The sequence below is a fragment of the Cannabis sativa genome, chromosome 4 (assembly GCF_029168945.1).
Source record: "Cannabis sativa cultivar Pink pepper isolate KNU-18-1 chromosome 4, ASM2916894v1, whole genome shotgun sequence".
Taxonomy (NCBI): domain Eukaryota; kingdom Viridiplantae; phylum Streptophyta; class Magnoliopsida; order Rosales; family Cannabaceae; genus Cannabis; species Cannabis sativa.
The window spans coordinates 760,075-787,599 of record NC_083604.1 but is presented as its reverse complement, the minus strand read 5'-3'; the positions used below and the strand labels follow the sequence as shown (position 1 = coordinate 787,599).

The 27,525-nt window shown below is 31.9% G+C and overlaps 3 protein-coding genes across 8 annotated transcripts; 1 reads left to right on the top strand and 2 right to left on the bottom strand.

Annotated features, from left to right (window-relative positions):
- Positions 1-226: 226 nt before the first annotated feature.
- Positions 227-9,439, bottom strand: LOC115714964 (2-oxoglutarate and iron-dependent oxygenase domain-containing protein CP2). Of its 6 annotated transcripts, none has more exons than XR_009687177.1 (11): positions 8,900-9,424; positions 7,998-8,045; positions 7,367-7,543; positions 7,125-7,275; positions 6,959-7,045; positions 6,548-6,672; positions 6,132-6,250; positions 917-1,031; positions 736-807; positions 548-610; positions 227-446 (listed from the first exon to the last, which is right to left on the bottom strand). XR_009687177.1 is itself a non-coding variant. In XM_061113125.1 (10 exons), exons 1-9 carry the CDS (start codon positions 9,173-9,175, stop codon positions 772-774), a joined length of 1,134 nt encoding a protein of 377 aa, XP_060969108.1. In that variant the 5' UTR covers positions 9,176-9,424; the 3' UTR covers positions 486-610; positions 736-771. The 6 variants fall into 6 exon arrangements, 4 of the variants coding, with proteins under 4 accessions (XP_060969108.1, XP_030499590.2, XP_030499589.2 ...); XR_004011152.2 differs by having other exon boundaries at positions 548-603; XM_061113125.1 differs by lacking the exon at positions 227-446 and having other exon boundaries at positions 486-610.
- A 2,031-nt stretch (positions 9,440-11,470) lies between these two features.
- On the bottom strand, positions 11,471-18,099 carry LOC115712084 (uncharacterized). The gene is made up of 12 exons (XM_030640315.2): positions 17,715-18,099; positions 16,635-16,719; positions 16,495-16,559; positions 16,346-16,408; positions 16,180-16,260; positions 15,764-15,922; positions 15,520-15,618; positions 14,244-15,379; positions 13,932-14,161; positions 13,692-13,843; positions 13,137-13,175; positions 11,471-13,057 (listed from the first exon to the last, which is right to left on the bottom strand). Exons 1-12 carry the CDS (start codon positions 17,838-17,840, stop codon positions 11,807-11,809), a joined length of 3,486 nt encoding a protein of 1,161 aa, XP_030496175.2. The 5' UTR covers positions 17,841-18,099; the 3' UTR covers positions 11,471-11,806.
- Positions 18,100-23,907: 5,808 nt separating this feature from the next.
- Positions 23,908-27,036, top strand: LOC115712502 (fructose-bisphosphate aldolase 3, chloroplastic). Its single transcript, XM_030640788.2, has 6 exons — positions 23,908-24,195; positions 25,051-25,320; positions 25,417-25,526; positions 25,622-25,712; positions 25,799-26,068; positions 26,436-27,036. The coding sequence occupies exons 1-6, from the start codon at positions 24,028-24,030 to the stop codon at positions 26,712-26,714; spliced, it is 1,188 nt and encodes a 395-aa protein (XP_030496648.2). The 5' UTR covers positions 23,908-24,027; the 3' UTR covers positions 26,715-27,036.
- The last annotated feature ends 489 nt before the right edge of the window (positions 27,037-27,525 follow it).

The window sequence follows — 27,525 nt, the reverse complement described above, 5'->3', positions numbered from 1 at the left end:
GCAAAAGTCACATTTATATCAAATCTAAGCCAAACTTCCATTAAATGAAATCAAATCATTACCACTCAGTGAGAAAAACAATTAAATCTTGACCAAAATAACTTGACCCCTAATAAGCACACTTAAGTTCATCTAAGAGTCAAACCAATAAGAATTAAGAAAAGTTTTTAAGAGTTAGGAAATGAAAGCACTAATAGAATAAGTGGAGTAGTTGGACCCAAAGAAAAAAAGCTAAGCTCCGAGTAAGGGTGAGCATCAAAGAAATTATAGTAGGGGACCATTACATTTCCGAGTCCCAAATTCACATGGTGAAACATAACAACAATCTATACAAACAGACAAGATCAAATCTGTGTTGGGGTTTTTCCTAAATATATTTTAATTATTCAAAATGAAAGATGTTGCAGACAATGCAAATCACAGATAGATTCTCACTTTTGAAAAAGCTGTATAAATATATATATATAATCATTATTGAAATGGAATAAAATAAAAAAATATGAAATATGTATTAGTTGTAGTTGGCTGATGAGCAAGATAGACTTACATTTTACAAGGATATGGACCACTCATCATCACCGGTAGTAGAGACCATTGCAAAACCTGTCAACTTTCATGTAATAGAAAATTTAGACCAATTGTGCTTTCTTTCTAAACCCCCAAAGTATTAAAACTAAGGGGATAAAAATGTGGGTTTTCTAGCAATGAGGAAAAAGATCTAGTAAAAAAATGTACAATTTCATAACCAAAACTTGCAATGCAGAAACAAGATTAAGCGGTAAACTTTCCATTCCTCTTTAGTATTTCCTGTAAGAAGTCAGACACCCAAAAAGAAAAAATGTCACTTTTAGCAAACTGTGTGGTGTAATAATGGAAACTTGCTAGTTTTCTGTTTTCGATTCAAGTGTAACTGTACCAATTTGGTTTCTGTAATTGTTCGACGATGCCTTTCTTTCTTCTGACGTTGGCACTCTCCACACCAGCTTGAACAAGCGTCCTTTTGATATTTCTTCAGCTCTCTGTAGCCCGAACTGTAAAAAAAATAAAAATAGAAGATATATGATTAGTAAAACTTAGTAAGACATTTATGATTTAAAAAAATGAAAATTAATAAGAATAGAATGGAATAAAATTTAAAATACATAAAAACTGATTTTGCATTGGAGTAGTATTTCCTTTCATTTCAAAGTGTAATAGTCATTCCACCAAAATGGTGGAAAAGTATTCTAATATTTTAAAATGCAACCAAACAAAGAAATAGAAGAAAAATTAATTAATTTCCATTTTATTGCCTCCAACCAAACACAACCTTAGTTTTACTCACAGCCTAGAACATGGTTACTTTCTGTGAAATTTGGTTATTTCATTGTAAAATTTCTTTTCACAAAGCTTTATTATGCAGTGGATAATTTTTCTTGTGTCACTTCCATTCCATGCATCTATTTCATCCACATTTAATATTATTTCTATCCTAGTAAATCATTTCAAGAAACTTTCAGTATCTTAAATAAAATCTAAACAGTAGGGAAGATGTCAGAATTCACTTCTCAGAATATCTAGATAACAAGGTTTAAGTAAGGTTGTTGGATGTTGGGGATTCCTGAATGATTTGATATTATGGGTTCTTCCAGATATCAAGTGAGTTTCGTAAGAATAATTTCATTATGTAAATTATGCAAACTACATCTCATTCCTAAAGAGGCCAGATATGGAAATTATGATAATACTAATGAGAGGCTATTCACATTTTAGATATCCTGAAAAGTCTATTAAATGGAAATTATGAAAATATTTACGAGAGCCTATCCACATTTTATATATCCTGAAAACTCTATTCTCCAGTCAATCACCCCAAGCAGTAAACAATTTACACTGATAGTCAGAGCATGGATAAACGAGTAACTTGTACGGCCAGCTTCTTATTCACATAGATGAAGTGTAAAATGAAGCCTTAGAAGGTAAGAGATCATAACTAATATCTTATATGTTTTGGGGATAGGATTGTTGAAGAGATGTCCTAGTGGTTCATGAAACAATGCCATATTTCATGAAGCAATATGGTGATTCATGAATATGGTGGTTCATGAAACATTGCCATATTCCATGAAGCAATATGGTGATTCATGAATAGGATCACGAAATAATGTGATTGTTCATGAATATATATCAAAACATCTATAAATACTTAAAAAAATTATAGATTTCATATCTTGTTTTGGTGGTTTAATGTTTTTTCTAGATATTAGCCACATGTTTTTGTATCTCGAGGGTAATTTGTGAGCTTTGAGAAGTGAGGGCAAATAAAACCTTAAAGGTAAGTGTCAATACACGCCTCAAACCCAAATTCTTTGTCTTCATTCTTTCTTGTCTCCTACTCCACATACTTCTCTTACAATCTTTTAGGTTTTATTTCACCATATTCATAGGAAAGATGACTTCATTTCTAAAAAATTGATCACTTCAATAAGACAAATTTCCTCCACTTCCTCAACCAACAAAGACAACGATGACCTCAAGGTGGAAAGGAAGAAAAAGCTAGAAGATCAAGTTATATGTCGTGGATACATTCTCAATACTCTATCTGTGATCTTTACAACACCATGGAGTCTCTGATAGATTTGGAATGCTTTAGGGTACAAATGCAAAACAAAGAATGAAAGTTTAGATAAATTCCTTATTTGAAAGTTTGTCAAGGTAGGGGTACAAAGTTCATTCTTGATCAAATAGATGAAATTGTAAGTTAATGTTATTGAGCTTAAAGAATAGAAAGTTGAGATCTCTGAAGCATTGTCATTGCCAAATTGCCCTAAAGTTGGAATGGTTGTAGGAAGAAACTCCATAGGGAAGAAGATAAAATCACATGATTCGAAAGGCAAGTTTAGTGAAACTAATGAAACTAATGAAAGGAAGTTTTAGAAGAAGCCCTATGACGGAAAAAAAAAAGGTTTTCGAGAAATTGTTTCTTTTGAGGAAAACTAGATCATCATCAAAACAAATGTCGTTATAAGAATACAAAAGAGTAAACCCTAACCAGGCCAATGTTGTTCAAGGAAAAGTTGAAGAGATTGTTCAATGGTGATGAAAATGCAAAGTGCATGACCATCTGAACAATTGGTAGCTCAATTATGGTGCTACTATTGTAACGATAAGAACTTGACCTAATCTTACAAAGTTGAAAAGGATGGTCAAACAAACCTCATGGAAAATCATGACACTCCAAATGAGATTAGAGAAGGAATTGCGGAGATCAACTTCACTTCGGATAAGAAGTTTCTTTAAATAATGTTTTCCATGTACCCAAATTTAGAAAGAATCTTGTATCCACTAGTTTTATGTGTAAGAATGGGTTGAAGATTGTATTTGAGGGCAATAATTGTATTGTATCAAAGAATGGGGTCATTGTAGGGAAAGGGTATTCTTGTAAAGGCATGTACAAACTGGTATTGATCGTGAAATTGTGAATTTTGCTTATATTGTTTGGCATGCTGATTAGCACACTTAATATTTAGATCTTTCAAATACATGTCTAAGCATGGTTTGGGAAAAGGTACAATACTAATGAATCTAGTCAAACCCTCAAGGCTATATTAGTAGCAAAAGGTTTAAAAAAAACAATGAATGGATTACTTCAATAATATGCTCTAGTTGCTGGATTCACATCCATTAGAGGGCTATTTACTATAGCATCTAGTTAGTTACAACTTTCAAGTGCATCAAAATCAAATGAATGTTAGATTGAGTTTTTGATCTTGATTTGAAGATTTATATGAAGCAACCCAAAGGGTTTGTATTGCTCAAAAAGAAGAGAATTAGTCAAGTAGCTCTATGGGTTAAATTAAGCACCAAAACAATGTCATGAGAAATGTGATTCAATTATTTTATCTCATGGTTTTAGGCATAATAATGCTGATAAATGTATATATATATGCTAAGTTTAAAGATTTTGGTTTGATCATATGTTTATATGATGACATACTATTATTGGAACAAACATTCATATACTAAAAAGATCATGGTGAGATAGACCTTAACAAGTATATTAAGTTAGGATTACTAGTTGTCTCAACCACACTTTATAGGAAAAGTGCTACTTAAATTCAACCACTTCAAATGTAAAGAAGCAACTGCCCGAATGACCACTTAGGTGGCGTTTGGTTGGAGGTAATGAAATGGAATGGAATGGAATGGAAAGAATTTTATTCCATTCCTTTGTTTGGTTGTATTTTAAAGTGTTGGAATGTCATTTCAATGGATGACTTTTCCATCATTGTGGTGGAATGACTTTTATGCATTTTAAGTTTAATTCCATTCTATTCCTGTTCTCATTCTCATTCCTATTCTTATGTTCTCATTCATTTCAACCAAACGTCACCTTAGTTAAACTTCCAGAGAATGATGTTCAAACAATAACATATCTGGAATATGCTAGTATTAATGGTAGTTTGATATAGGTTACATTAGGCAAGAATGGAATTGCGTTTGCAGTGTGCAAACTTTCACTATTGACGAGTAACCCATGTGTTGAACATTGGACAACACATTGGAAAGCAATAGTTAGAGTGCTTGGTTATTTTATAAGAGCCATTAATTTGGTTGTCATAAAATGATTGTATGGTAGCAGTTGAAGGGTACTTCAATGCTAGTTGGATAACAAGTGCAAAGGACAATAAATCCCCATTTGGTTAGAGTTTTACAATTGCAAGTGGAGCAATAAGATGGGCATCCAAGAAACAAGCGTGTGAAGCTCACTCAATAATGGAAAGTGAGTTTAAATCTTGAGACTGTGGGTAAAGAGGCAGAATGACAAAGAAATTTGTTGTTTAATATAGAGATGTGGCCGCAACTGTTAACATCTATCTTTTTGTACTGTGAAAGCAAAGGTAGATTGTCCAGAGCTTACAATAAAGTGTACAAGGGATAGAATAGACATATTAGTTTGAGACATGAGTATGTTAACATGTATGTTAGGATTAATAAGAACCTAGTGGATCCTTTGACTTGAGGTCTTTGAGACTTATTAGGAAACATCTAGTGGAATAGGACTAAAACCTTATAATGAGAGAGCCACTGAAGATTGTAACTCAACTATGTAGTAGTTCTACTGCCAATCATAGTTAAATGGGAAAAAGGAAGTTTATTGTTATGTGAGCATTGTTTAAATCTTGTAAATGTTTATGAATCCAAGATGGACCACAAGGTTGTAATGGTGCTAAGTGTTTAAAATGCAATTTTTAATAGGGGGATTGTTGGAGAGATTGTAGTATTTCTGCAAAGCAGATTTCATGAAGCAATGTGATGATTCATGAAGCAATGTCATGATTCATGAAGCAATGTGATGATTGGTGAATAGGTTGGTTCATGGAGCCAATGTGATGATTCTTTAACACCTATTCTTGAACTATCACATTGCTTCATGAACCATCTTGATACCTATTCATGAATCATCACATCACTTCATGACGCAGGATGATAGTTCAAGTAGGTGTTAAAACATTTATAAATACTTCAAAAAAAATCATTTTTTATATCTTGTTTAGATGTTTTAATATTTTTGTTGGATATTCACTATAGGCAATGTTTAAAAAGAGTTAGAGGTGAGACAACGTAGGGTTCATGCCTTAGGGAAAAGACAGAAGAGAGGCTTATGCCTTAGGGAAGAGAAGAAAAGAGAGGTGTGCTTAAAGTTAAAATAATGATTTACTACTCGTAGCATCCTAGCATTTCTTAGAAAATACCACATGAAATCACATGAGGCTGCTAGTTCAAAGTTCAAACATTTAATTGAAGTGCTTTTTTAGAATTTTGTGTTATGATTTGTTTTAATAGTTTTGATTAGAAGTTAACAATTAAAAAAGAGTATAGATTTTAAATTTAAGTTTTAAAGCTTAAACCTCAATATGCCTTTTTAAGCAATTGGCCACGAGTTTTGTTGTATCCTGGGAGTAAATTGCCATACAAAACTTTGCAACAAACTTTGAGAAGTTAAGGCCAAAGAAAAAAAAAACCAAAAAGAAAGTGTCAATACACGCTCCAAAACCAAATTCTTTGTTTTCATTATTTCTTGTTTCCTACGCCACTTATTTCTCTTACAAGGAAGAAATATTGCAAGAAAATGTGAGAAAGAAAAGCACCTTCTACACCATAAAATCAAGTTAATCCGATTTCCTGAAGTTGTTGCTCTAGCACCATGTCGATGACGACCACGATGAAGAACTGCACGGCCAGGAACATGAGAATAGTCGAAGCTTTCCTATAAGCAAAAAAGAAAAAAAGCAACAATGTCATGTTTCATGAATTTTTAAAGCCTAATTAGCAACCAGCCGAAGCCAATATTAAGACAATGTTTGGTAAGATGAAAATACGGACAGGAAATTGGAAAGAAACCGATTAACTTGTATTGATTATAAAATATCAAAATACAAAAACTCAGGATATCAATATCAAGATGACATTTCACATCATGATTCATTAACATAACAGGAAACAAATATCATATCTTTTAATCGATTAATTTATTATACTTCAACAAACAAATACATTAGTTTACCTCTGGTTGGGTCTCTGAGTTGACATGTTGTTCACATCGGACACCTCGAAAAAACAATTCTCCACCAGAAAATTGCTTACCCAAACAAACATTCAAGGTAACTTCAGAATCATCTACATGGAAGCCTGCAAATGAAAAGTAAAAACAAGAAAGAAGATGATTTCGAAATGAATTCTACACTGCACTAATTTAAAAAATTCACAAAATAAAGAACAAAAGGAAAATTCGTATGTTATTAACCCCCATACTGAATTGTTATTTTAAGGACATGGACCAAGAAATCAAAGATAGGGTTGATTAATTGATGAACAAAATAATAATAATAACAAAAATATAAATATGTATATACAAAATTCCCATCCACTACAAATCTACATGTAGAGTTGGAAGTAGTAAGGAGGAAGGACCTACCAAGTTCAACATCTCTGTCCATTCCATATTCGACAACAAAACCATGATGCAAGTCCAATGATGATCCGCCAACATCAGAGAAGAAAACTAACAAAAGAAAAAATAAGAAAACAAAATAATCATTTAAAAGTATTATAACCCAGTAATCAATGAAGATATATAGTACCTTTAGACATAGGTCGTATAAACTCATTCATTAGCTTATCAAGCATGGACTCCATTCCAAAGTCATCAAGGACAGCACCATATTTATTCATTGTGTTTGGCCGCATGATTCTGAACTTAGTATCATGAACCCATCTTTCAAAATTTTCCACCTAAGCAATTAGAACCTGATAAGAAAATATTAACTAATATATATAAGGGGAAACTAAAATACAAGGAAGAAGATATTAACAAAGATGATACCTCATCAAACAATAGTTCACAAAAACGCGGTTGAAGCATCTCAAATATATACACTCCCTGAGACGGTTCAATAATCATACTCCTAAAACTCTCCTCTGTATTTTCACTAATTGCTCTAAGAAACGAAGGTACAAAGAAGTTTTCGGCGTGCATTGCATATAGCTCCCTGTGTAGAGGCTAGAAAAAGAAGGAAATATTATAATGTGAGATAGAAATGGAAAGATAATACGGAATCAATTAGGGTACGTTTGGTTGGAAGAAATGGAATAGAATAGAATAAAATTTAAAATGTTTTTTTTTCAACTTGCATTGGAACAACCTTTCCTTTCATTTCAAAATGGTATTTGAATAACATTTTAATACTTTAAAATACAACCAAACAAACAAAGGAACGGAATGAAAATTGATTCATTTTCATTTCATTACCTCCAACCAGATGCAACACTAATGATTACAAGCCTTTAAAAAAATAATATCTTCCTATAGTCTAATATAATTACTCAAAGAAAAATTGAAAATTTGAGGTTTTTCATAGTGGTAAACATGAAATTCATGAATGCAAATTACAAAAACTACAAATAATATCATCAAGTTCTCAAGAATTCAAAATCTATAGCCTTAAACAACATACCTGGTAATTCGCCATTATCTTCTGCTTATATTCTTTATGCCTGTGAACCTTTTAATTGAACAAAAAGTTTTATTATTCACAATCGCTCACTTTGGAGAAAAATCTCGAATCAAGCAACAAACAATGTACATTAAACATTAAACTCGGTTAATTCCTTTCATTTTCTCAGTAACCAAACAGAAAAAAAAAATTACAGGAGCAAGCAAGAATGAATGAATGAAAGCATTATTCAAAAACTACTAATCCGAAAACTCATACACCCATTTTGGAGAAAAATCTCGAATCAGGCAACAAACCATGTACATTAAACATTAAACTCATTTAATTCCTTTCATTTTCTCATTAACCAAACAAAAATTTAAAAATAAAATACAGGGGCGAATTATTCAAAAAAAGACTAATCCAAAAACTCAATCGCTCACTTATGAGAAAAATCTTGAACCAACAAACAAAAGCTGAAGCAAATTTCTCAAGTCCGGCAATGTACATTAATGATTAAACTACAAAGCAGATTCCACCTCACGATCATAAACTCATTTAATTCTAACCATTTTCTCAGTAACCAAACAGAAAAATCGCTCACTTAGGAGAATAAAATCTTGAACCAACAAACAAAAGCTGAAGCGAATTTCTCAAATCCCGCATTGTAATTAAACAACAAACAAGATTCCACCTCACAATCATAAACTCATTTAATTCTTTTCATTTTCTCAGTAACCAAACAGAAAAATCTTGAACTAACAAACAAAAGCTGAGTCGAATTTCTCAAGTCCGATAATGTACATTAAACATTAAACGATATTCCATTTTCTCATTAACCAAACAGAACTAAAAACCAAAAATAAAAAATTCAAGAGCAAACAAGAAAGAATGAACGAAAGAAGGAAGGAAATTCTACATACACGAAGACGTTCGCCATTAGACGAGTAGCGACGCAAGATAGTACTCATATACCCGAGCTTAGATTCACGAGTGTCATTGAGCATAGACTGAGGAAGATACCGCTCGAGCGAGCTGAAGAGCAAGGGACTGAATTCCAGGTGTTGTTGCAAGTCTTCGTAACTGTCCGGCTTGTGATCCTTACTAGGCTTCACTCTCAACCTGATGGTTTCGTGACCTGAAACGACGCCGTTTCCGTTGGCGGTGAACGGAGCTTGTTCGTTTCCGATTCCGGACATGGCTCGAGAAGAATTCAAAGCTCTTTGAGTTTTGATTTTCTGTAAGAGAATTAGGGTTTGATTGAGAAGCTTTGGTATTTGGTTTGGTTTAGTAATAGTGGCACTCAAGATGTCTAGCTGGATTTTCTTGTGGGGTCCGGTGATGACGTGGAGGATTTTGATTGGGTCGATTTGGATTTCTTACGTGGTAGGTTTGATTAAGAAGGTTGGTTTTTTATTTGTCTTTGAGGAGGGGATTCGAACTTGAGACGTGTGAACCGCTAAACTATGTTTATGACCAGAATAAGAAGTTTGGTTTAGTAATAGTGTAATGAAGAGCCTGGCTGGATTTTCTTGTGGGGTCCGGTGATGATGTGGAGGATTTCGATTGGTTTGATTTGGACCGTTTGCTTTCTTACGTGGTAGGTTTGATTGAGAAGGTTGGTTTATTTTTTGTCTTTGAGGAGGGGATTCAAACTTGAGACGTGTGAACTGCTAAATTACGCTTATGATTAGAATAAGAAGTTTGGTTTAGTAGTAGTGGCAATAAAGATGTCTAGCTGGATTTTATTGTGAGGTTCGGTGATGATGTGGAGGATTTTGATTGGTTTGATTTGGACCGTTAGCTTTCTTATGTGGCAGGTTTGATTGAGAAGGTTGGTTTATTTTTTGTCTTTGAGGAGGGGATTCAAACTTTAGACGTGTGAACCGTTAAATTATGCTTATGACTAGAATAAGAAGTTTGCTTTAGTAGTAGTGGCAGTGAAGATGTCTAGGATTTTCTTGTGGGGTCCGATGATGATGTGGAGGATTTTGATTGGTTTGAATTGGACCAGTTAGCTTTCTTACGTGGCAGGTTTGATTGAGAAGTTTAGTTTAGTTACATTATGTTTGGTGTGAGAGAAAAGTAAGAGGATGAAAATGAGGGAAACGAGAGGGATGAGAGGTCAAATCCTCTTGTTTAGCAAGAAGGATAATTGGAAGGGAGAAGGGTGTTAATTATAACTTTTTATTACAATCTCTTAGTCAACTTCTATATCTGAAATTATATGTTGGAATATTTTTTAAAAAAATTCTTAATAGTTTACAGTGTCAAAAATAGCGTTTCTAATATTCCAGTATACCACAAGTGCTCAAAAAAATTCAAATTTATTTTCATCATGGTAAACTATTAAAAAATTTAATTTATAAAGATGATGTTGTAATTATAGCAAACTCCGTCGTGAAAAAAAATTTCAGCATGTGTTTATGGAGGTTGACAGACAAAAAAATTATAATAGAAGGTTGACGATAACACTTCTTTTAGAAAAAAGAAAAAGAAAAAGTAAGAAGATAATAAATCAACTCAAATGTTCAATTTTGATGAATCCTTCCATTAAAAAAAATTAGTACTCTTCATTTTTATTTTGTTCAAAATTACAAAATTACTCTCTAAAAAAATTAATAAAAATAATATAGTAATTCCATTGATGAATATTGATCAGTTCGGCTATGCGCATAGACAGATTAGACTTGTGTCTAGAGCCTACTTAGATCATGAGCCCAATATTATTCTTCATCTTAACGATTTTATATCTTTGTTAATTATTTATTTATTAATTTGTTAATTAAGATAGATTTACTACTGGTATAAATACATATTTATTATAATTATTTATTATGATGGATTTTGTATCAAATAAAGTCAAATTTTATTTCTTTTTACAAATAATAATGTGAGTAATGAATGTTAGTTTTGTCAAAGGAAAAATTAAAATAATTAATCTTAATTTGACACGTTTGGTCTAAATTAACCAATTCATTCTATTATTGAAGTTCTTCATTAATCATTACACACATAGATTGATAAAGATACAAATTTAACAGAAATATTAAAGACTATTAAATAGTATTTTAAGTTTATTTTACTATTTAGTTTATATTTTCAAAGTAAATATTGAGCTTTGTTTGGAGGGAAATACTGAACTTTTTTAAGTTTAAATCAATTCTAGGAAATTTGAAACTTATAATTCTTAAAAATTTGAGTATAATCAATTCTAAGATTATAGGTTTCAAATTTCTAAGTATATACTTTCTAAGTATATACTGTTACTTAAGTACATAAAAATAGTTTGGCGATATCATTTTAAGTAACAGTATATACTTAGAAATTTGAAACCTATAATCCTTTCAACAAGAAAAATAGTATAAGACACTTATGATCAATGTATAATATCGTTATTAGTACAATTTACTATCAAATTTCTCTCATTTTAATTTAATAAAAATTATAAATCTACATATCATAAAAATAACGAATTATAAGACACAGTGGCCTATAGCAATACTCTTTCAACAACTTCATTTAACTCTTAACACTTTTTTTCTCACTACAAAATATGAAATTTGAGTAATTTCTAAGTACTTACATCATAATTGCTATAGTTTCATATTTGAGTTTCAAAAAGAAAAACAAAACCTATACTTCCAAACCAACCTAGCTTCAAAAAGCTACAAGTATTTGCATGTAAAAGACACAAAAAGAAGATTAGCCTTTTTCTATTGCTAACAAAAAGTGTGTGTATTACTACTACTGCCTTTTTCCTATTATTGGTATATCACTATCATCATCCCTTTCCACCAAAAAAAAAGTTTCACTTTAATCTTTACATGTCACTTCTTCCGACCCGTCTGCACGGTTCCCTGAGACCCTTTGGTACTCTTCTTTCTCGTCCCAACCGAAACTGGTTTGGGTTTCTGTTGTCGTCGTTGGATGGTCTGTGGTGGTTGAGCAAACTGTTGTGAGTTAACTTCACTTGAAGATGAACCAAAGTTGACGGACTCTAGACTACCATGGTTGGCTTGTAGCAGTAAGGCGTACTGTTGTACATGCTGACTGAAGTTGACAGATTCCACACTGTGTTGGTGGTTGGTTTGTGGTGGCGGTTGAGGAAACTGTTGCGAGTTGAGTCCAGCGAAAGAAGAACTTGCTTGCTGACCGAAGTTGACGGATTCTGAACTACCTTGGTTGGTTTGTAAGAGTTGAGCATAGTGTTGTACTTGCAGACCGAAGTTGACAGATTCTAGACTGCATTGTTCGGTTTGTGGCGAGTTAAGTCCGGTTGAAGATGAAGAACCCACTTGCTGACCAAAGTTGACAGATTCGAGATTATGTTGACTCGGAGATGAACCCACTTGCTGACACTGCTTTGCATTAGGTTTCGGATTTCTATAGCCTTGAACTACATCTTCCAAACCACCCCATTGACCATTTCCTGTGCTGGGAGTTGAAGCAAGAACACGTTTGTTGTCATTTAAGCCGAACGAGTTGCTGCTGCAAGGATTGTTTTTCTGACCTATATTCCCAACCGAAAGCATACGAGCTCCTTCGTATATCTTATTATGACTGGAAGCCATGGGATTTGTAACATTATTACCGACGGAGCCAAAGTTGAAATTTCTAGGGCCTAAGCAACCCTCTGCATTCATAGCAGCCACTCCTCCCAACATTGCCTTCCTCTGCATAAGTAGCTCTTGAATTCTCTGTCTTTCTTGTATCTGATGTCTTAGCTGGCCACGTTCGATAACAGCTTGTATCTGTGAAGTAATGGAACTGAGTTGTGCAGTGAAGTCGAGGTCGAGGTCCAGATTCCGTAAATGATTACTTGTGAACTGTGGAGATGACTGTACATTTTCGGTAAGAGGTAACTGACCACCCTCCTCGGGATAATTTTGCTTAAACTGTAAATGGCTGGAATTATGAACCGACATGTTTGCAGTCATGGGATTGAAATTGGGCTTGCAAGGTGGCTCAGATGTTTCGGATGGTTGGTTGACAGTACTACTCGGTTCCTGTCTACCTTCGATCTCAGGATACTTGGGTAGTACATGGTCGTAAGCAAGGAGGTAACCTTCACGGGTCATCTATAGAAAGATAAAAATTAGAAAATGGTCCAGAACCGAAATCTATTTAACAAGATATGCCCTAGTGCAGTGGACTTACCAGAGAACAAAACTGAGTAATAAATCGTTCTGCGTAACGCTGCAAAAAGAAAAATAAAAAAGAACAAATTAAGTAATTATACAATAGCTGTAACATGGCAAATAGAATACATCTATTATAAACCAGTAGAATTTGATTACAAAAGTGGCAAACATATAACAAGAAGAGGTAAGAAACAAAACGGATGATTCATTTTTCCTTCTTAATTTCAACACACGCTTTGCAAACAGCAACGAAAATAATATGTAGTATTTGGAAAATCAATATGTAGAATTTGGAAAATCATTGCAAAGTATAAATATAAAGAACCGTAACATCAAATGTACTGAAACATTTTCAGATTCAAGCAACTAATCGGAAGAAGATAGGTAAGAATTCACGTCTAAAATCAGTAAGTAAGAATAAGAACTAAGGAGACGCTATTCCCCATATACCAAAAACAAAAGAAGAGTCAATACATGCTAGTAAAGCAAAACTACAAATAATGAGCAAAAGAAACATTATCGATTGAACAGAAAGGAAGAAATAGCTTGTCATCCACTAACAACAACTTACAGCACAAGGAAAAGTTGGTATGGGAGACAGAACAGTGGGAGCATCCTCGTATTTACTTCCATATAGTACATTTGCTTCCACTTGAATTTTGTTAAACTCCTGAGCAAGTTCTAATCTGATATGAGTCTCTCCACCATGAAAATGGATCCCATCTGCTAATGGCACAAAGCTACTGTTAGGTAAAGATAGTAGCAACCAAGGAGGCATATTAAAAGAACGAAAAAGTAATCGAAACAGCACCTTCAATGACGGGAGATTCTTGACGTACAAACATCAATATTCTAGCTTTACACACATTATTAGCACCCATGGAGAGTTGAGACGAATAAACTTGATCCCATATCGTAGCTACTGAAATGTTACTCTCCTCACAATGTGAGAGGTGGAAAGCAACATTTTCAGTTTTATGGAAATTTTCTCCTTTAGTTACTAGCATCTCATCCAGCTTGGGCTTCTTAATTAATTTGCACCTGCATACATTGGAAAGTCAAGTCGTATATCACAACTGGAAAGGTAACAAAATGATATCAAAGACTTGAATTGTGATAGTACCTTTGAGTCAATTCTTTAATCTTTGAGAATCTCTCTAAGATACGACCTCCCTTGATTTCTGAAGTATGAGATAAGGGATTAATACCCTCTGAGATACGATTTGCATTGGCTATTTGAACATGTTTTCTGTAAGTATTTGAGTCAAACAAGCTTATACTCCAGCTCTTAACATCAGGTGTTGCTTTCCTTTTTAAAATAGTAATGGCCTTTGTTGACTCCACATTTTGAGAGCTTGGTGCGGTGCTTCCATCACATATCAACCGAGGTTTTTCCAATACATTCCTTCTACTGGAAAGTTTTCCTTTTGCACCATGCTTTTCAATTGCATGAGCAATGGGATTCTTCAATGTATTCTCAATCCGGTTATCTGTCTTTAATAAATGCAGCGCTTGCTGACCTTGAATCGGTACCCCATCAGTAAAGTTCACTCTCATATCCTCCATATTCCCAAGAACTATTCCGGGAAAGTTCAAAGATTCTTGCTTCAGATTAGAAGTAGCTGATCCAAATGCAGAATATGGGATGTCTCTCCTAGTTAAAGCCAGACGACTTGTCAATAACTGTGATAGGTGCCCTTTATCTTGAAATCTCTCAGGAAGAACTTTTCCAGCTTCAATCTTCTGATGCACTAGAGCATTCTGCCGCTGTAGCTGAGGTGTAACACTGGCTGTAATGGATTCACCCAGAAATTGCGGGTAAGAGAAGTCCACAGGCTCTTCCTTCGGTTTCTTGATAGCAGGTTGTTGAATTGCTTGATCATGATATACTTCTGTAACAATGAGATTCGATGAGGCCGGTTTTGTTTTATCAATAGTTCGCTTCTTTGTAGCTCTTATAGGCACAGAAGAATTGGATGCACCAAGCCCAACCAAAGTCAATGGAACTCTTGTCTTCTCCAATTGAAAGTTTTGAGGTGATGTCAAAGGATAGACTTGTGTGTTCGTTTTTTCTAGAACCGGAGTTGGAATATCTTTCTTTGCCAGCATTACTCCTTCATCTTGATGCACATTCTGGCAGGCAGAATCGCTTGGTGTAAGAGTAGCATGACTTAAGTCTTCGGTGAAAATCTGGTTGGTAGTAGTTGGTGCATTACACTGTTTCCTCTTTTTCCAGCTCCATGATATCTCCAAGTTGACCTGCCAAACGACAAAGCAAAATTTGGAAATTTCAATACATTTATAAGTGCTTGCTGTGATGTTGACAAAATTAATTTCTGTAATTTCCTCTCATAGCCAACAATTGTAAAATGAACCAGATAAAGGTAAATGGGACATACCTTCTTTGTCAGGGTTTCTCCATAATGTATTCCCATCGATGGTTGTGGATTCAGACAAAGATTAGGTTGCAAGGCTTTGACAATGCGGGATTCAACTTCCTGAACAACAAGGGAATACATAATAATGAAAATTAGGATTATTGTAGTTGCGAACACTAAAGAGATTGCACACTATTTCAATTTTACTCATAATATTAATTTATTTTTGGCTCCAATAGATTGCTAATATTTAATGCTTACTTACCAAGAGATCGTTGTAGGTCCAGGAATCATCTGATATTAACATGATATCCTTGACAACATTCTCCATGGACATTTGTAATATCACTCTGTGAACAATAGGGGACTTCTGAATAGAACAGATACCTTCTTTTTGCAACAAACAATTGCGATAATCATGAATCTGCAAATTATGAACCAATGCAAATATTTCACTAACTTAAATGTTTTATGCTTGGTTTTTGTTCTCTGTTTTTACGCTTTTCTGAGGTTGAGGATACCGATCCTTATCCCTCATCTAACATCTTACTAAAAACATTGTTTCTTATAAAAAATAAATTAAATGTCACAGTAATTCAAACCTCACAAAAGGAAGCAAACTTTGTAATTTGCTTTCTTGATCGGCAAGAAACTAACAAACTGAATGGTAATAAGCCTCACCTCACATAGAACATGTCCATTGACATACTTGATCGGCAAGTCATCAAATATATCTCCAGGCAACCAACCATATTCAATTGCCTAAAAAAACAAATAGAAATAAAAATAACTTCAAATATCTGCAACCAACATTTGTTTAGTAGAGCGCCTTAAAACATAGACTTACAGAGAAAAGTGTCTCCGACGATCTGTTGTATGGATACAACTTGTCCGGTGCAATATTGAATGACTAACAGCATACAGAAACAAAACAAAGAATCATCAAAAGGAGTTATAATGCGAAATTTTGGAAAATTTCTACTTACGATCACTAACCTCAGAAACTTTTCCAATAGAAAACCCATTTGGAAATAGATGCAATGAGAAGGACACCTCAATATCTGCAAAAACCACATTGTCAAATGAAGCATTTCTCAGCACATCAAGTAAACTACAAGGAAAGAAGCATTCATTACCATCTGAAGCTGAGGGTATAAGAGCATTCTTAGCTACACCACATGAAAGAGCAGAAATCTTATTCCCAACCCCAGAAAAATTCCCCTGCAGCAAATTGCATGAGCATCACAAAGCACGTAACTTAATTATCTATATTTTTAGTCACAAACATTTTTGAGTATGTTCCAACAGTACATACTTACAAAAATTTGTAAAATACATTTCAAAAAAATCAACTCTACTCAATTAAACATAAAGGATCGAAACCTTAAAACACTTTATGTAATGTAAATTAGCATAAGTATATTCTCGAAGTATTCGAAATCAATGAAGGATCAACATTACAATTTTATCACCTACCACATTCTTTTTTTATTTTAATTTATTTTTTCTAGATAAAATGACTTTCATTAATAACAATATATGTATATAAAGATAATAAGCAAAGTGTCCGAAAAATCATAGAAATTGCACAAAGCGCATAGAAGTATAGCATAATTGTCAATACCAAAAAGATAACATGCAATGTAACTAGATTATAAATTTCTTCAAAACATACTCAATTGGACTGGTGATGCCTATTACTCTCTAGATAACCCCATCATAAAAGATAAAAACCGCAATGAGAAAAAATTCTACACGAAACATATTTACTATAGACACACTCAGTCATATTTTTACCAAAAATCGGGTTTTAGCAATTGGATAAATGTTTGTTTGGTGTGATTAATTCTTTGTTCCAATTCAGTGTCAGTTATCAAATTGTTGGGACCCAAGAAAGCATTATTACATAAACAAATTCCAAAACAAACAAGCAAAAAAATTACCAAAAATCGAGTTTTAGTAATTAGGTAAATGCTCTGTTTAGTATCAAAACTAAAATTACTAAAAATCTTCCCCAATGTACACCAATCATCCACCACTTCACTTCCTTCAACACTCAAATCCAAAACAGAACACAAAACCCTAATTTCACCAACAAAAACAAACTCATTACCAATAATCAAAAAATCACAATCATCATCAATCAAACAGTATAACTACCAAAAAAAAATCAAAAACCACAACGCAGAAGAAAACGTGAGCACGAAGCAAATTACCTGATCACCACTTGACCGAGAATCAGAGGACTCATTCTCCTCCTCATCCAAACGATCATTCTCAACCTCAACCAACTTCGGTTTATACCTCGTACCCATTCTCGCCACCTTGAAAGAAACCCCCATTTTTGCACCTTCGATTCTCCAATTTCTCTTCCTCCGATTAAACAAAAACAAAAACAAAAACGAACAAAGATTATTCCTTCAGTTCAACTACATACTATGTCACTGTGAATGGAGTATTAGCCCTAGATTCTAGTCTTCTGAGAGCGAGAGAAGACATGGTAGCGAGCGAGTTCTCTTATTGGGTTCGAAGAAGGAGTTCGTGTGTGTATAATATATATATATATTTATAGAGAGAGAAAGTTTGTCAACTTAGCCATGAAGGATTACCACGTAGAGAAAAAGTTAATTACCATTTTGCCCCTCGGCTATTTTGGATTTTGGTAGGGTGTTGAAGGGCTTTTGTGGAAATTTTGGATTTTTTTTGGGTTTGGTGGAAAAGGAAGGATATGGATGGAGATGGAGTGTGTTCTTTTTGGCGCTTTTGTGTTTTTTTTATTTATTTTTGAAAGAAGCTTTTGTGTTTATTTGCATGATAAGTTGAAAAATGCTCATTTTATTCATCAATTAATCAAATTTACCTCTAATTTTATATTTATTTGAAACATACCTCTTTTTATATGAATTGTACTCAAAATATCCTGACATAAGAGAGTCACATGGAGAGTATCTTAAAGTGACATGGGCAAAATTGGTACAATGTTTAAAAAAAGAGGTAAAAATGATAGACTTTAAAAAAGAGGGTAAAAATAAAAAAGTACAATATAAAAAGGGTATGGAGTGTAAATTCCTCTGATTGAAATGTGTGTTGGGCTTTGGATTGTTTGAGTTGGGGGACAATTATTGGGAATATGTTGAAAATTACTTTTCTTTTTTTTTTTTTCTATTATACATCTTATATAATTTTAAACTAATTAGACTTTTTTTTTCTTCGAACTTTTACCAAATTATATCCTCCGAATTTTTTTGACTATTAAAAATTCTTTCTGAATTATTGAGATTATTAAATTTAAGAATTTTTGTCTGATTTTATGCAATTTTAAACTAATTAGACTTTTTTTTCTTCGAACTTTTACCAAATTATATCTTCCAAATTTTTTTGACTATTAAAAATTCTTTCTGAATTATTGAGAGTGTTAAATTTAAGAATTTTTGTCTGATTTTATTCAATTTTACTATTTCAGTGATTGTTTATGTACTAAATCATGCTCCCCAGACTTTGATATCTATCAAATCATGCCCCTCAAATTTTAATATGTACTAAATCATGCTCCCCAGACTTTGATATCTACCATATCATGCCCCTCAAATTTTGATATGTACTAAATCATGCCCCCTGAACTTTCATCCATCTTAGAATTTTTTTACTAAAATTGGACAAAAGTCCTTAAATTCAACAATCTCAATAGTTCAAGGGGCATTTTTAACGACCTTAAAAGTTCAGGGGGCATGATTTGGTACATGTCAAAGTTTAGGGAGAAAAAATCCTAATTAATCGATAAATACTCTCTTTTTTATAATCAGAGTATCAAGTATAACCTCATATAACTTATCAAAATTAGAGAGTATAAATTAAAGAGTAGTAGAATAAAGGTAAAAATTAAAATAAAAAATAAAAAATGGGTGTAAAGCTTAATTTCCTCGAGAATTATTGGAGGTTTTACAAAAAATATTAGATTTTAGTCAAAAATTTACAATTTTATTGTCACACAATTTTTTTTTTACAAAAATATTGTCTTTTTATAAAACAATCATAAAACAACAAAACAGAACAATTAAAACAACAGTGAAACAATTAAAAAATAATCGTTACAGTAAAAACTTAACACAAATACACAATACACAGTATAAAACTTACACAATAATTTTGACAAAATTTCCGCCCCACAGTAAAAAAGTAAAAATATTTAAAATTTCAGTATATGGTGTAAAAACTTCATAATTAATTAGTCTTTTTTTTTTAATATAATAACCAATTTATTGTTGAGAGTCAAATGATACATTGATTATTAAAAAATGAATAATTTTTCTAACCAATAAATCTTATTTTTCATCTGTTATCTTACTAACACATGTATTGCGGTTTTACAATTTCACATTACATGTAGAATACATGTACCCAAAAAGACAGATAACAAAAATCTAATAGGTCTAAGAAAAATAATCTCAATTACAGACACCCTTAGAAAAAAAATTGACAAAATCGACAACAACTTTAGCATCACTCTCTACAAAGAAAATGAAAAAAAATCCAACAATGAATAACTTTCAATAGGAGAAAATTTTTAGCAACATAAATGTGAAAATTTTGTAAGAAAAAATATTTTAACTGCAAAATAAACAAAAAAATACATTAATAAGAACAAAAATAAAAAAAATAATAATTATAACAAATAAATAAATATTGCTACAAAATTTATAATAAATTTTTACTGTAAATAAACAGTATTGATAAATAGTAACAATAGTCGTTATAAGTGGAAAATGAGAATTCCTATTTGGTATTGACACATTAGACTATTCAATAAATGATGTGTATTTTAGGTTAAATTTAGCCTTAAAATATACCATAAAGCTATATTTGATCAAATTTTTGTATTTGTAATTTAATGCACATGCAAATTAACTATAAAAGTTAATACTACCATTAATGCTCATTGAAAATATATTATACAAAATAATTAATTTTATTTATATTATTTTTTTTTAAATAAAGCGTTTATAAATAGCAATTAGACCTCACGGTCATTACATAAAATAATGTTCGGGATAGACAAATCACTCAACCTACCAAACTGGTTGTTCGTGAAAGCCCATTTGGCCACATTATTTATATTATTTTAATATCTTATAAATATAAAAACTTTTTCATCAGTGAATAATATTAATAAGTGGAAAAAAAATAATTAAAAAATATGGTATTTTATTGTGGGTTAAAATTTGGCACATGCTATTATTTGTACCAAATTAGCATAATATTTAGTTTGGGCTAAATTTAGCACACATTTTACATCACCATATAAAATGGTAAATATAACATTTTAGAGTTTGGTAGCCACTAAGTGTAACATAAACACTACAAATTACTCACGCATGAGCAATATGAGACAAACACACAATTATTTTTTTTTTATTTTTTTTTTATAAAATTACACTAAACATAGCATTTGTACAATTATCAAAACTCTATGAGAAGTATTACCGTCAATCTTCTATTATAGTCTCTTAATTAATTTTCGTGCCTGAAAACATGCCAATTTTTTTTTTATATTTTTTATAGTAGTATTCGTTATACTTACAACATTATTCATGTAAATTTTTAAAATTTCAAATACTTTATACTGATAAAAAATAGGTTAGAAGTTTTTTAAATACACATTATAGACTGGAATATTAAGAATTTTATTTTTGGTACTGTAAATTATACAATTTTTTTAAAAAAAAAATTATAAAAATAATACTGTAAGTTTGTAACTATAACAAATATTGCTATCGAATAAAATTGAAAAAAAAATATTTCGGTATGTAATTTCGAATGTGAACATTGACTAAAAGATTATAATTTTAAGAGTAATTTGCGGCGAAAATTCCTTATGTTTTAATTTTTATACACTTAACCTCTTTATCTTTTTTTTTTTTTTTTGTAGCAAAACCCCTTATGTTTTAGTTTTAATACACTTAACCCCTTTATCTTTTTTTTTTTGTGACAAAACCCCCTTTTATTTTAGTTTTAATATACTTAACCCTCTTATCTTTTATTTTGGTGGCAAAATCTCCTTAAGTTTATTCTTTCTTTACAAATTTAAAGTTTTAGTTAGATATTACCGTTAAATACTTACTGGATTACAACTGTACGACTTCGAGATTTTACCGTTACATATATACATGTGTATACTGTGGTCACCCAGTTGATATTTAACGGTAATATTTAACTGACGTGTCAAATTTACAAAAAAAAAAGAAACATAAAGGGGTTTTGCCACAAAAAAAGATAAGAGAATTAAGTGTATAAACATTGAAACATAAGAGAGTTTTGCCACAAAAAAAATATAAGAGAGTTAAGTGTATAAAAGTTAAAACGGAATTTTGTCACAAAAAATAAATAAATAGGTTAAGTGTATAAAAATAAAAACACATGAAAGTATCGCCGCAAATTGTTATAATTTTAATTTGTGAAAGGTTGTGTTTGTGTGCTTTTATTGCGAAAGTCCAAATGTAGAATGAGAGTGAGGAGAGAATCACAATGAAAGGCTTGTTTCGTTTGATGGAGTTAATATAGTTGAATAGGAAAGAACACCATTGAGGTTGTCAAATGTAAAAGATTGTTAGGTGAGAGAAAGAGAGTGATGGTGGATGAAGCACTACTTCATCTTAAATTAAATAATATGAAAAAGCTCTTCACTTTTGGCGTCTTCAAAGTTGTCAACACCAACTACCATATGGGTACCACACTACCCTTTTCCACATTTACCATAATACCCTTCACCTTATAATAGACCCTAAAATTGTATTATTTTTTTTGTTGGAAATTTAAGATTGAATATATGGTTACAAAATTATTGGAGGAATTTTTCAATTAAAATTAAATAGGTATAAGATTTGGGTTAAAAAAAAAAGAGATAGAGTAGTGGTAGTAGCTATAGGATTATGGCTATAGTAGTAGTAATAGCTAAAGGGATACAAAATTAATGGTGGATTTTTTTTTTAAATCATACCAAACATAATATTTATGAAAGAATATTGTTATGGGACATCAATATGCTAAATATTACTGTAAGATAGTGTCCTATAATTGATTAGCGATTTTTTATAATTTTTGTTAAAGTAAAATAAATTAAACCTGATATTAAATTACACTACTAACAATATTATACCTCACAAAGGTATTAGGCATCATGTGTGTCCATTAATATTTTTTAGAGCAATTTGCGGCGAAACCCCCTTATGTTTTGATTTTTATACACTTAACCCCCTTGTCTTTATTTTGGTGGCGAAACTCCCTTATGTTTTAATTTTTATACACTTAACCCCCTTATCTTTTTTTTTGGTGGCAAAACCCCCTTATGTTTTAATTTTTATACACTTAACCCCTCTATCTTTTGTTTTGGTGGCAAAACCCTTCAGTTTACTTTTCTTTGCAAATTTAAAGTTTTAGTTAAATATTACCGTTAAAAACTAACCGGATTACTACTGTATCGACTTCGAGGTTTTACCGTTACATATACAAAGGTGTATACAGTGGTCATCCAGTTGATATTTAACGGTAATATTTAACTGACGTGTCAAATTTGCAAAGAAAAATAAACATAAGGGGGTTTTGCCACCAAAAAAAAGATAAAGGGGTTAAGTGTATAAAAATTAAAACATAAGGGGGTTTTGCCACAAAAAAAAAAGATAAGGGGGTTAAGTGTATAAAAATTAAAACATAAGGGGGTTTTGCCACCAAAAATAAAGATAAGGGGGTTAAGTGTATAAAAATCAAAACATAAAGGGGTTTCGCCGCAAATTGCTCTATTTTTTATTTTAGTATGAGATTAAGACTTGATAACTACTAAGTATAATATAAACACCATAATTTATTCACACAAATTTCTTTTTTTTTCTATTAATCACACCTGACAGAAAAAGTACTTAAATTATTACGTTGTAGTACTTTATTTTTTTTAAGAGATTACGTTGTAGTACTTAAGTTATTATGTTTATAACATTTAAATACACAAATTATTTATTTAATGGTAAAAGTAACTAAATTATCATGTTTGTAGCACTTATGTTGTACCTAAATTATTTTTTAGTAGTTAAATTTATTTACATAGTATTAAATTTATAAAAATTAAAATTAAATATTTATAGTTTAGATATTTTTTAAATATAAAAATGATATATTAAGCAATTTTTCTTTTTTTGAAAAAGATATATTAAGCAATTAATTACTTGATTTTCTTTTATTTTCCAAAAAAAATCTGAATTTTCTTATAAACGAAACAAACACGTTACACATTCTTCAAGGTTAGAAAGGTAAATTTAATAGAATAAAAGGGTAAATAAAGTCAAGATCTAAGGGCATTTTGGTAATATCACACGTGGTATTGTCCTACTATAATTATAAAAGATATTACTACCACTACAGCGGACTCTACAAAGAACACTCTCGCTCCTATATATATATATATAATCAAAGCTTCGGTCCCTAAAACCAAAGCTTTCCTTCTCTCTCTATAATTCGTCGTCGTTTTGGTATTTTCCAGCCATGGCCGCCTGTGCTAGCTTCGTCAAGCTCAACGCTTCATCATCCAACTGGATCGGTCAACAGTCCTTCGCTCAGCCACGTGGATCATCCTCATCTCGTCTCACCAGGAGCCGAGTCGCCCTCCCGATCCGCGCCGGGGCTTACACCGATGAACTCGTTAAAACCGCTGTGAGTTTCTCTGATTAATTAATCGTGTTCGTGTTTTACCGATTTTTGCATTGTTTACGCTTATTCGATCGAACCTGACGATATTTTTTTTTTGTTTGATCTGATTTCTTAGATCTTGATTAGTTTTTTTTCTTTTATTTTGTTGTTGAATCTGAATACTTTTTGTATTTTAATATATTTCCAGAGATTTAGTTCCTCCTAAATTGACAAAACCTGATTATTGATTAGAGAAAAAGGTTTTATATTCGAATATGCTTTGATTTTATAAAATAACATATTTAAACTTGTTTTACTTTTTGATGTTTTATATAAATGGATTTTTAGCAGTTGTTGGTGATGATAAACTTTTAGGGTTCGTTCTATATTAAATTATGTATTATGTCATATTTTTATTGAATTTTAATTTATATTGAAATATTGTATATTTATATTCACATACAATTCAATTACAAGCATATTATTATATAAAAATATTAACATATAATACAATGTAATAAGGTGTACCAAACTGGCCTTATGAAAGCCAAAAACATAATTTTCTTTTTAGATGTTGAAAGAGGAGTTTTAATTTAAGACTTATTTTCTTTTCAATAGTGTTGAAAACAATTTACTATTAGTAAAATATGACAATGTAAATTTATGGTCGCACAATATAATTCATGTCGTTTCTGCTACCATACAATATTATTTTGCTAATAAATTTTTTTGTAGAGTTATAGTTTTTTATAAAACACTCATGTAATAAGGTGCACCAAACGTGCCTTATAAAACAACCCAAAAACATTATTTTCTTTTTAGATGTTGAAAACAGAAGAGTTTTAATTTAAGACTTATGTTCTTTTCAATGGTGTGTAGAAAACAATTGCATCCCCTGGTCGTGGTATCCTTGCTATTGATGAGTCCAATGCTACTTGTGGAAAGAGATTAGCATCCATAGGCTTGGACAACACAGAGGTCAACCGTCAAGCTTACAGGCAACTCCTGTTAACTACCCCCGGCCTCGGTGAATACATCTCCGGTTCGATTCTCTTCGAGGAAACACTTTACCAGTCCACAACAGATGGAAAGAAGTTTGTTGATTGTTTGAAGGATGAGAATATTGTCCCTGGGATCAAAGTTGATAAGGTGTGATGTAGTTTCCACTTTTATTGATTTTTATGTGAATATCCCCTTTGTTGTTATGTTAATGTTCTTAGTTTTATTGCATTGTTTGTGTTTCAGGGTTTGGTTCCATTGCCCGGGTCGAACAATGAGTCTTGGTGCCAAGGTTTAGATGGGTTGGCTTCAAGATCTGCTGAGTACTACAAGCAGGGTGCTCGATTTGCTAAATGGTAAGTCATTTTAAGTGTATTCTATATGTGTGAGTAGCTTATATTCAAACAGCAAAGAAGTTTATGCCTTTGTCTTTTTTGTTGTTGTTAAATAGGCGAACCGTTGTTAGCATTCCTTGTGGTCCTTCTGCTCTAGCTGTGAAGGAAGCTGCTTGGGGACTCGCCCGCTATGCTGCTATTTCTCAGGTAAATAAAATCTCTTGTTTAACTTTTGCTCAGAATTTCTGCAAGCTTGATCGAGCTATAACATTTTTGTTATCTCGTCGATACAGGACAATGGTCTTGTGCCCATTGTTGAGCCTGAGATTCTTCTCGACGGTGACCACCCAATTGAGAGGACCTTAGAAGTGGCTGAGAAGGTCTGGTCTGAAGTTTTCTTCTACTTGGCCCAAAACAACGTGGTCTTTGAAGGAATTCTTCTTAAGCCCAGCATGGTTACCCCCGGTGCTGAGCACAAGAATAAGGCTGACCCCGAGACAATCGCCAAATACACTCTCACAATGCTTAAGAGGAGAGTTCCTCCAGCTGTTCCAGGAATCATGGTAAGCCAAATTTCGTATAAATATTCAATGCAAATTTATTGTATGTTTGGCCTCATAACTAAAAAATTATTTTTTGAAAACAATTAGGTTTGTTTGGTCTTATTTTTTGAAAACAGTTACAAAAAACAAGAATTTTGAAAACAACAAAATGGTGTTATTTGTTGTAAAAAACAATTAACTTTTGGTTAATATTATTTTTAAAAAACATTAACCAAACGCGACTTGTATTTTGAAAAATTCAAAAATTATCTTATGTTCTTATTTCTAAAAATACTTTTTTGAAAACAAAAAACAGAAAACAATACCAAACATGCTCTTAGCTCTTAGTGATTTGGACTCACATTTCTTTTCTTTTTTAATCTTACAGTTCTTGTCTGGAGGCCAATCTGAAGCCGAAGCAACCTTAAACTTGAACGCTATGAACCAGAGCCCTAACCCATGGCACGTATCCTTCTCATACGCTCGTGCCCTCCAAAACTCTGTCCTAAAGACATGGCAAGGACGCCCCGAGAATGTCACAGCTGCACAAACATCATTGTTGATCCGTGCAAAGGCGAACTCGTTGGCTCAGCTCGGTAGGTACTCAGCCGAGGGTGAAAGCGAGGAGGCCAAGAAGGGAATGTTCGTCAAGGGCTACACCTACTAAAGAGTCACTCAAAGAACAACCGGTGGCCACTTTCGTGCTTAATTGGCATTTGAAAGCGTTTTCGTTGCCTCGTTTTTTTTTTCGAATTTTCGGTTTTGTAATCTTTGGTTAGTTATTATTATTATTTGATTTAGTGGAAAGACTTACCATTATTGTTAGATAATAAGCCTTTCCTTTTCTTCTTCACTGCAGCTTCTGTTTTATTTTGAGTTTATTTATAATAGTGTTTGAATAATACCAGTGAGCAAGGAAATGTTTTTTTGTGAACAGTAAAAGATAGAATGAAGCAAAGAAGAGTATATGAGAACTCATTTTATCTTAATTTATGGTTTTGCAAAAGTATTCTCACATTTTTATTTTTTATTTATTTATGGGTAATTTACTATATATATATACAAAAATTTTATTTTTATATTGCAGATTAATATTAAATTTAATTTTTTACGGTAACAATATTAAAATTATATTTTTAAAATTTTTATTAAGTGTAAGTCAAAAATCATCTGGCATTCTTTTATTAGTTCAGTTCATTAATTTTTATTTTTTTTAAAAAAAATTAATTTAAATATATCACTAAAAAAGTAGTAGGTAAATAACGATTTGACACTTAACCACAATTAAAAATTAAATATGTCAGTGTAATGACACAACACAAGTCAGTGTAATTTCTTAGTTAAACAAATAAAAATTACATTCAATTCTAATTACATAGTAATTTTCTAAACATCACTTAATACCAAAAAAAAAACCTCTTATTTTGTATTTTTTGTCACACCAAAAGAATATATACAAAATTAATTTTAGGGTAAAT

Excerpts from the sequence above, each read along its gene's own strand:
- LOC115712084 (XM_030640315.2), bottom strand. The coding sequence starts at position 17,840 with ATGGGGGTTTCTTTCAAGGTGGCGAGAATGGGTACGAGGTATAAACCG. Across the intron at positions 15,923-16,179 it reads ATGGACATGTTCTATGTGAG|ATTCATGATTATCGCAATTG; the intron begins GTGAGGCTTATT and ends CATAATTTGCAG. Across the intron at positions 13,058-13,136 it reads TTACTCAGTTTTGTTCTCTG|ATGACCCGTGAAGGTTACCT; the intron begins GTAAGTCCACTG and ends ATCTTTCTATAG.
- LOC115714964 (XM_061113124.1), bottom strand. The coding sequence starts at position 9,175 with ATGTCCGGAATCGGAAACGAACAAGCTCCGTTCACCGCCAACGGAAAC. Across the intron at positions 7,046-7,124 it reads TATACGACCTATGTCTAAAG|TTTTCTTCTCTGATGTTGGC; the intron begins GTACTATATATC and ends TTCTTTTGTTAG. Across the intron at positions 6,251-6,547 it reads ACTCAGAGACCCAACCAGAG|GAAAGCTTCGACTATTCTCA; the intron begins GTAAACTAATGT and ends TTTTGCTTATAG.
- LOC115712502 (XM_030640788.2), top strand. The coding sequence starts at position 24,028 with ATGGCCGCCTGTGCTAGCTTCGTCAAGCTCAACGCTTCATCATCCAAC. Across the intron at positions 24,196-25,050 it reads ATGAACTCGTTAAAACCGCT|AAAACAATTGCATCCCCTGG; the intron begins GTGAGTTTCTCT and ends AATGGTGTGTAG. Across the intron at positions 25,321-25,416 it reads CTGGGATCAAAGTTGATAAG|GGTTTGGTTCCATTGCCCGG; the intron begins GTGTGATGTAGT and ends TTTGTGTTTCAG.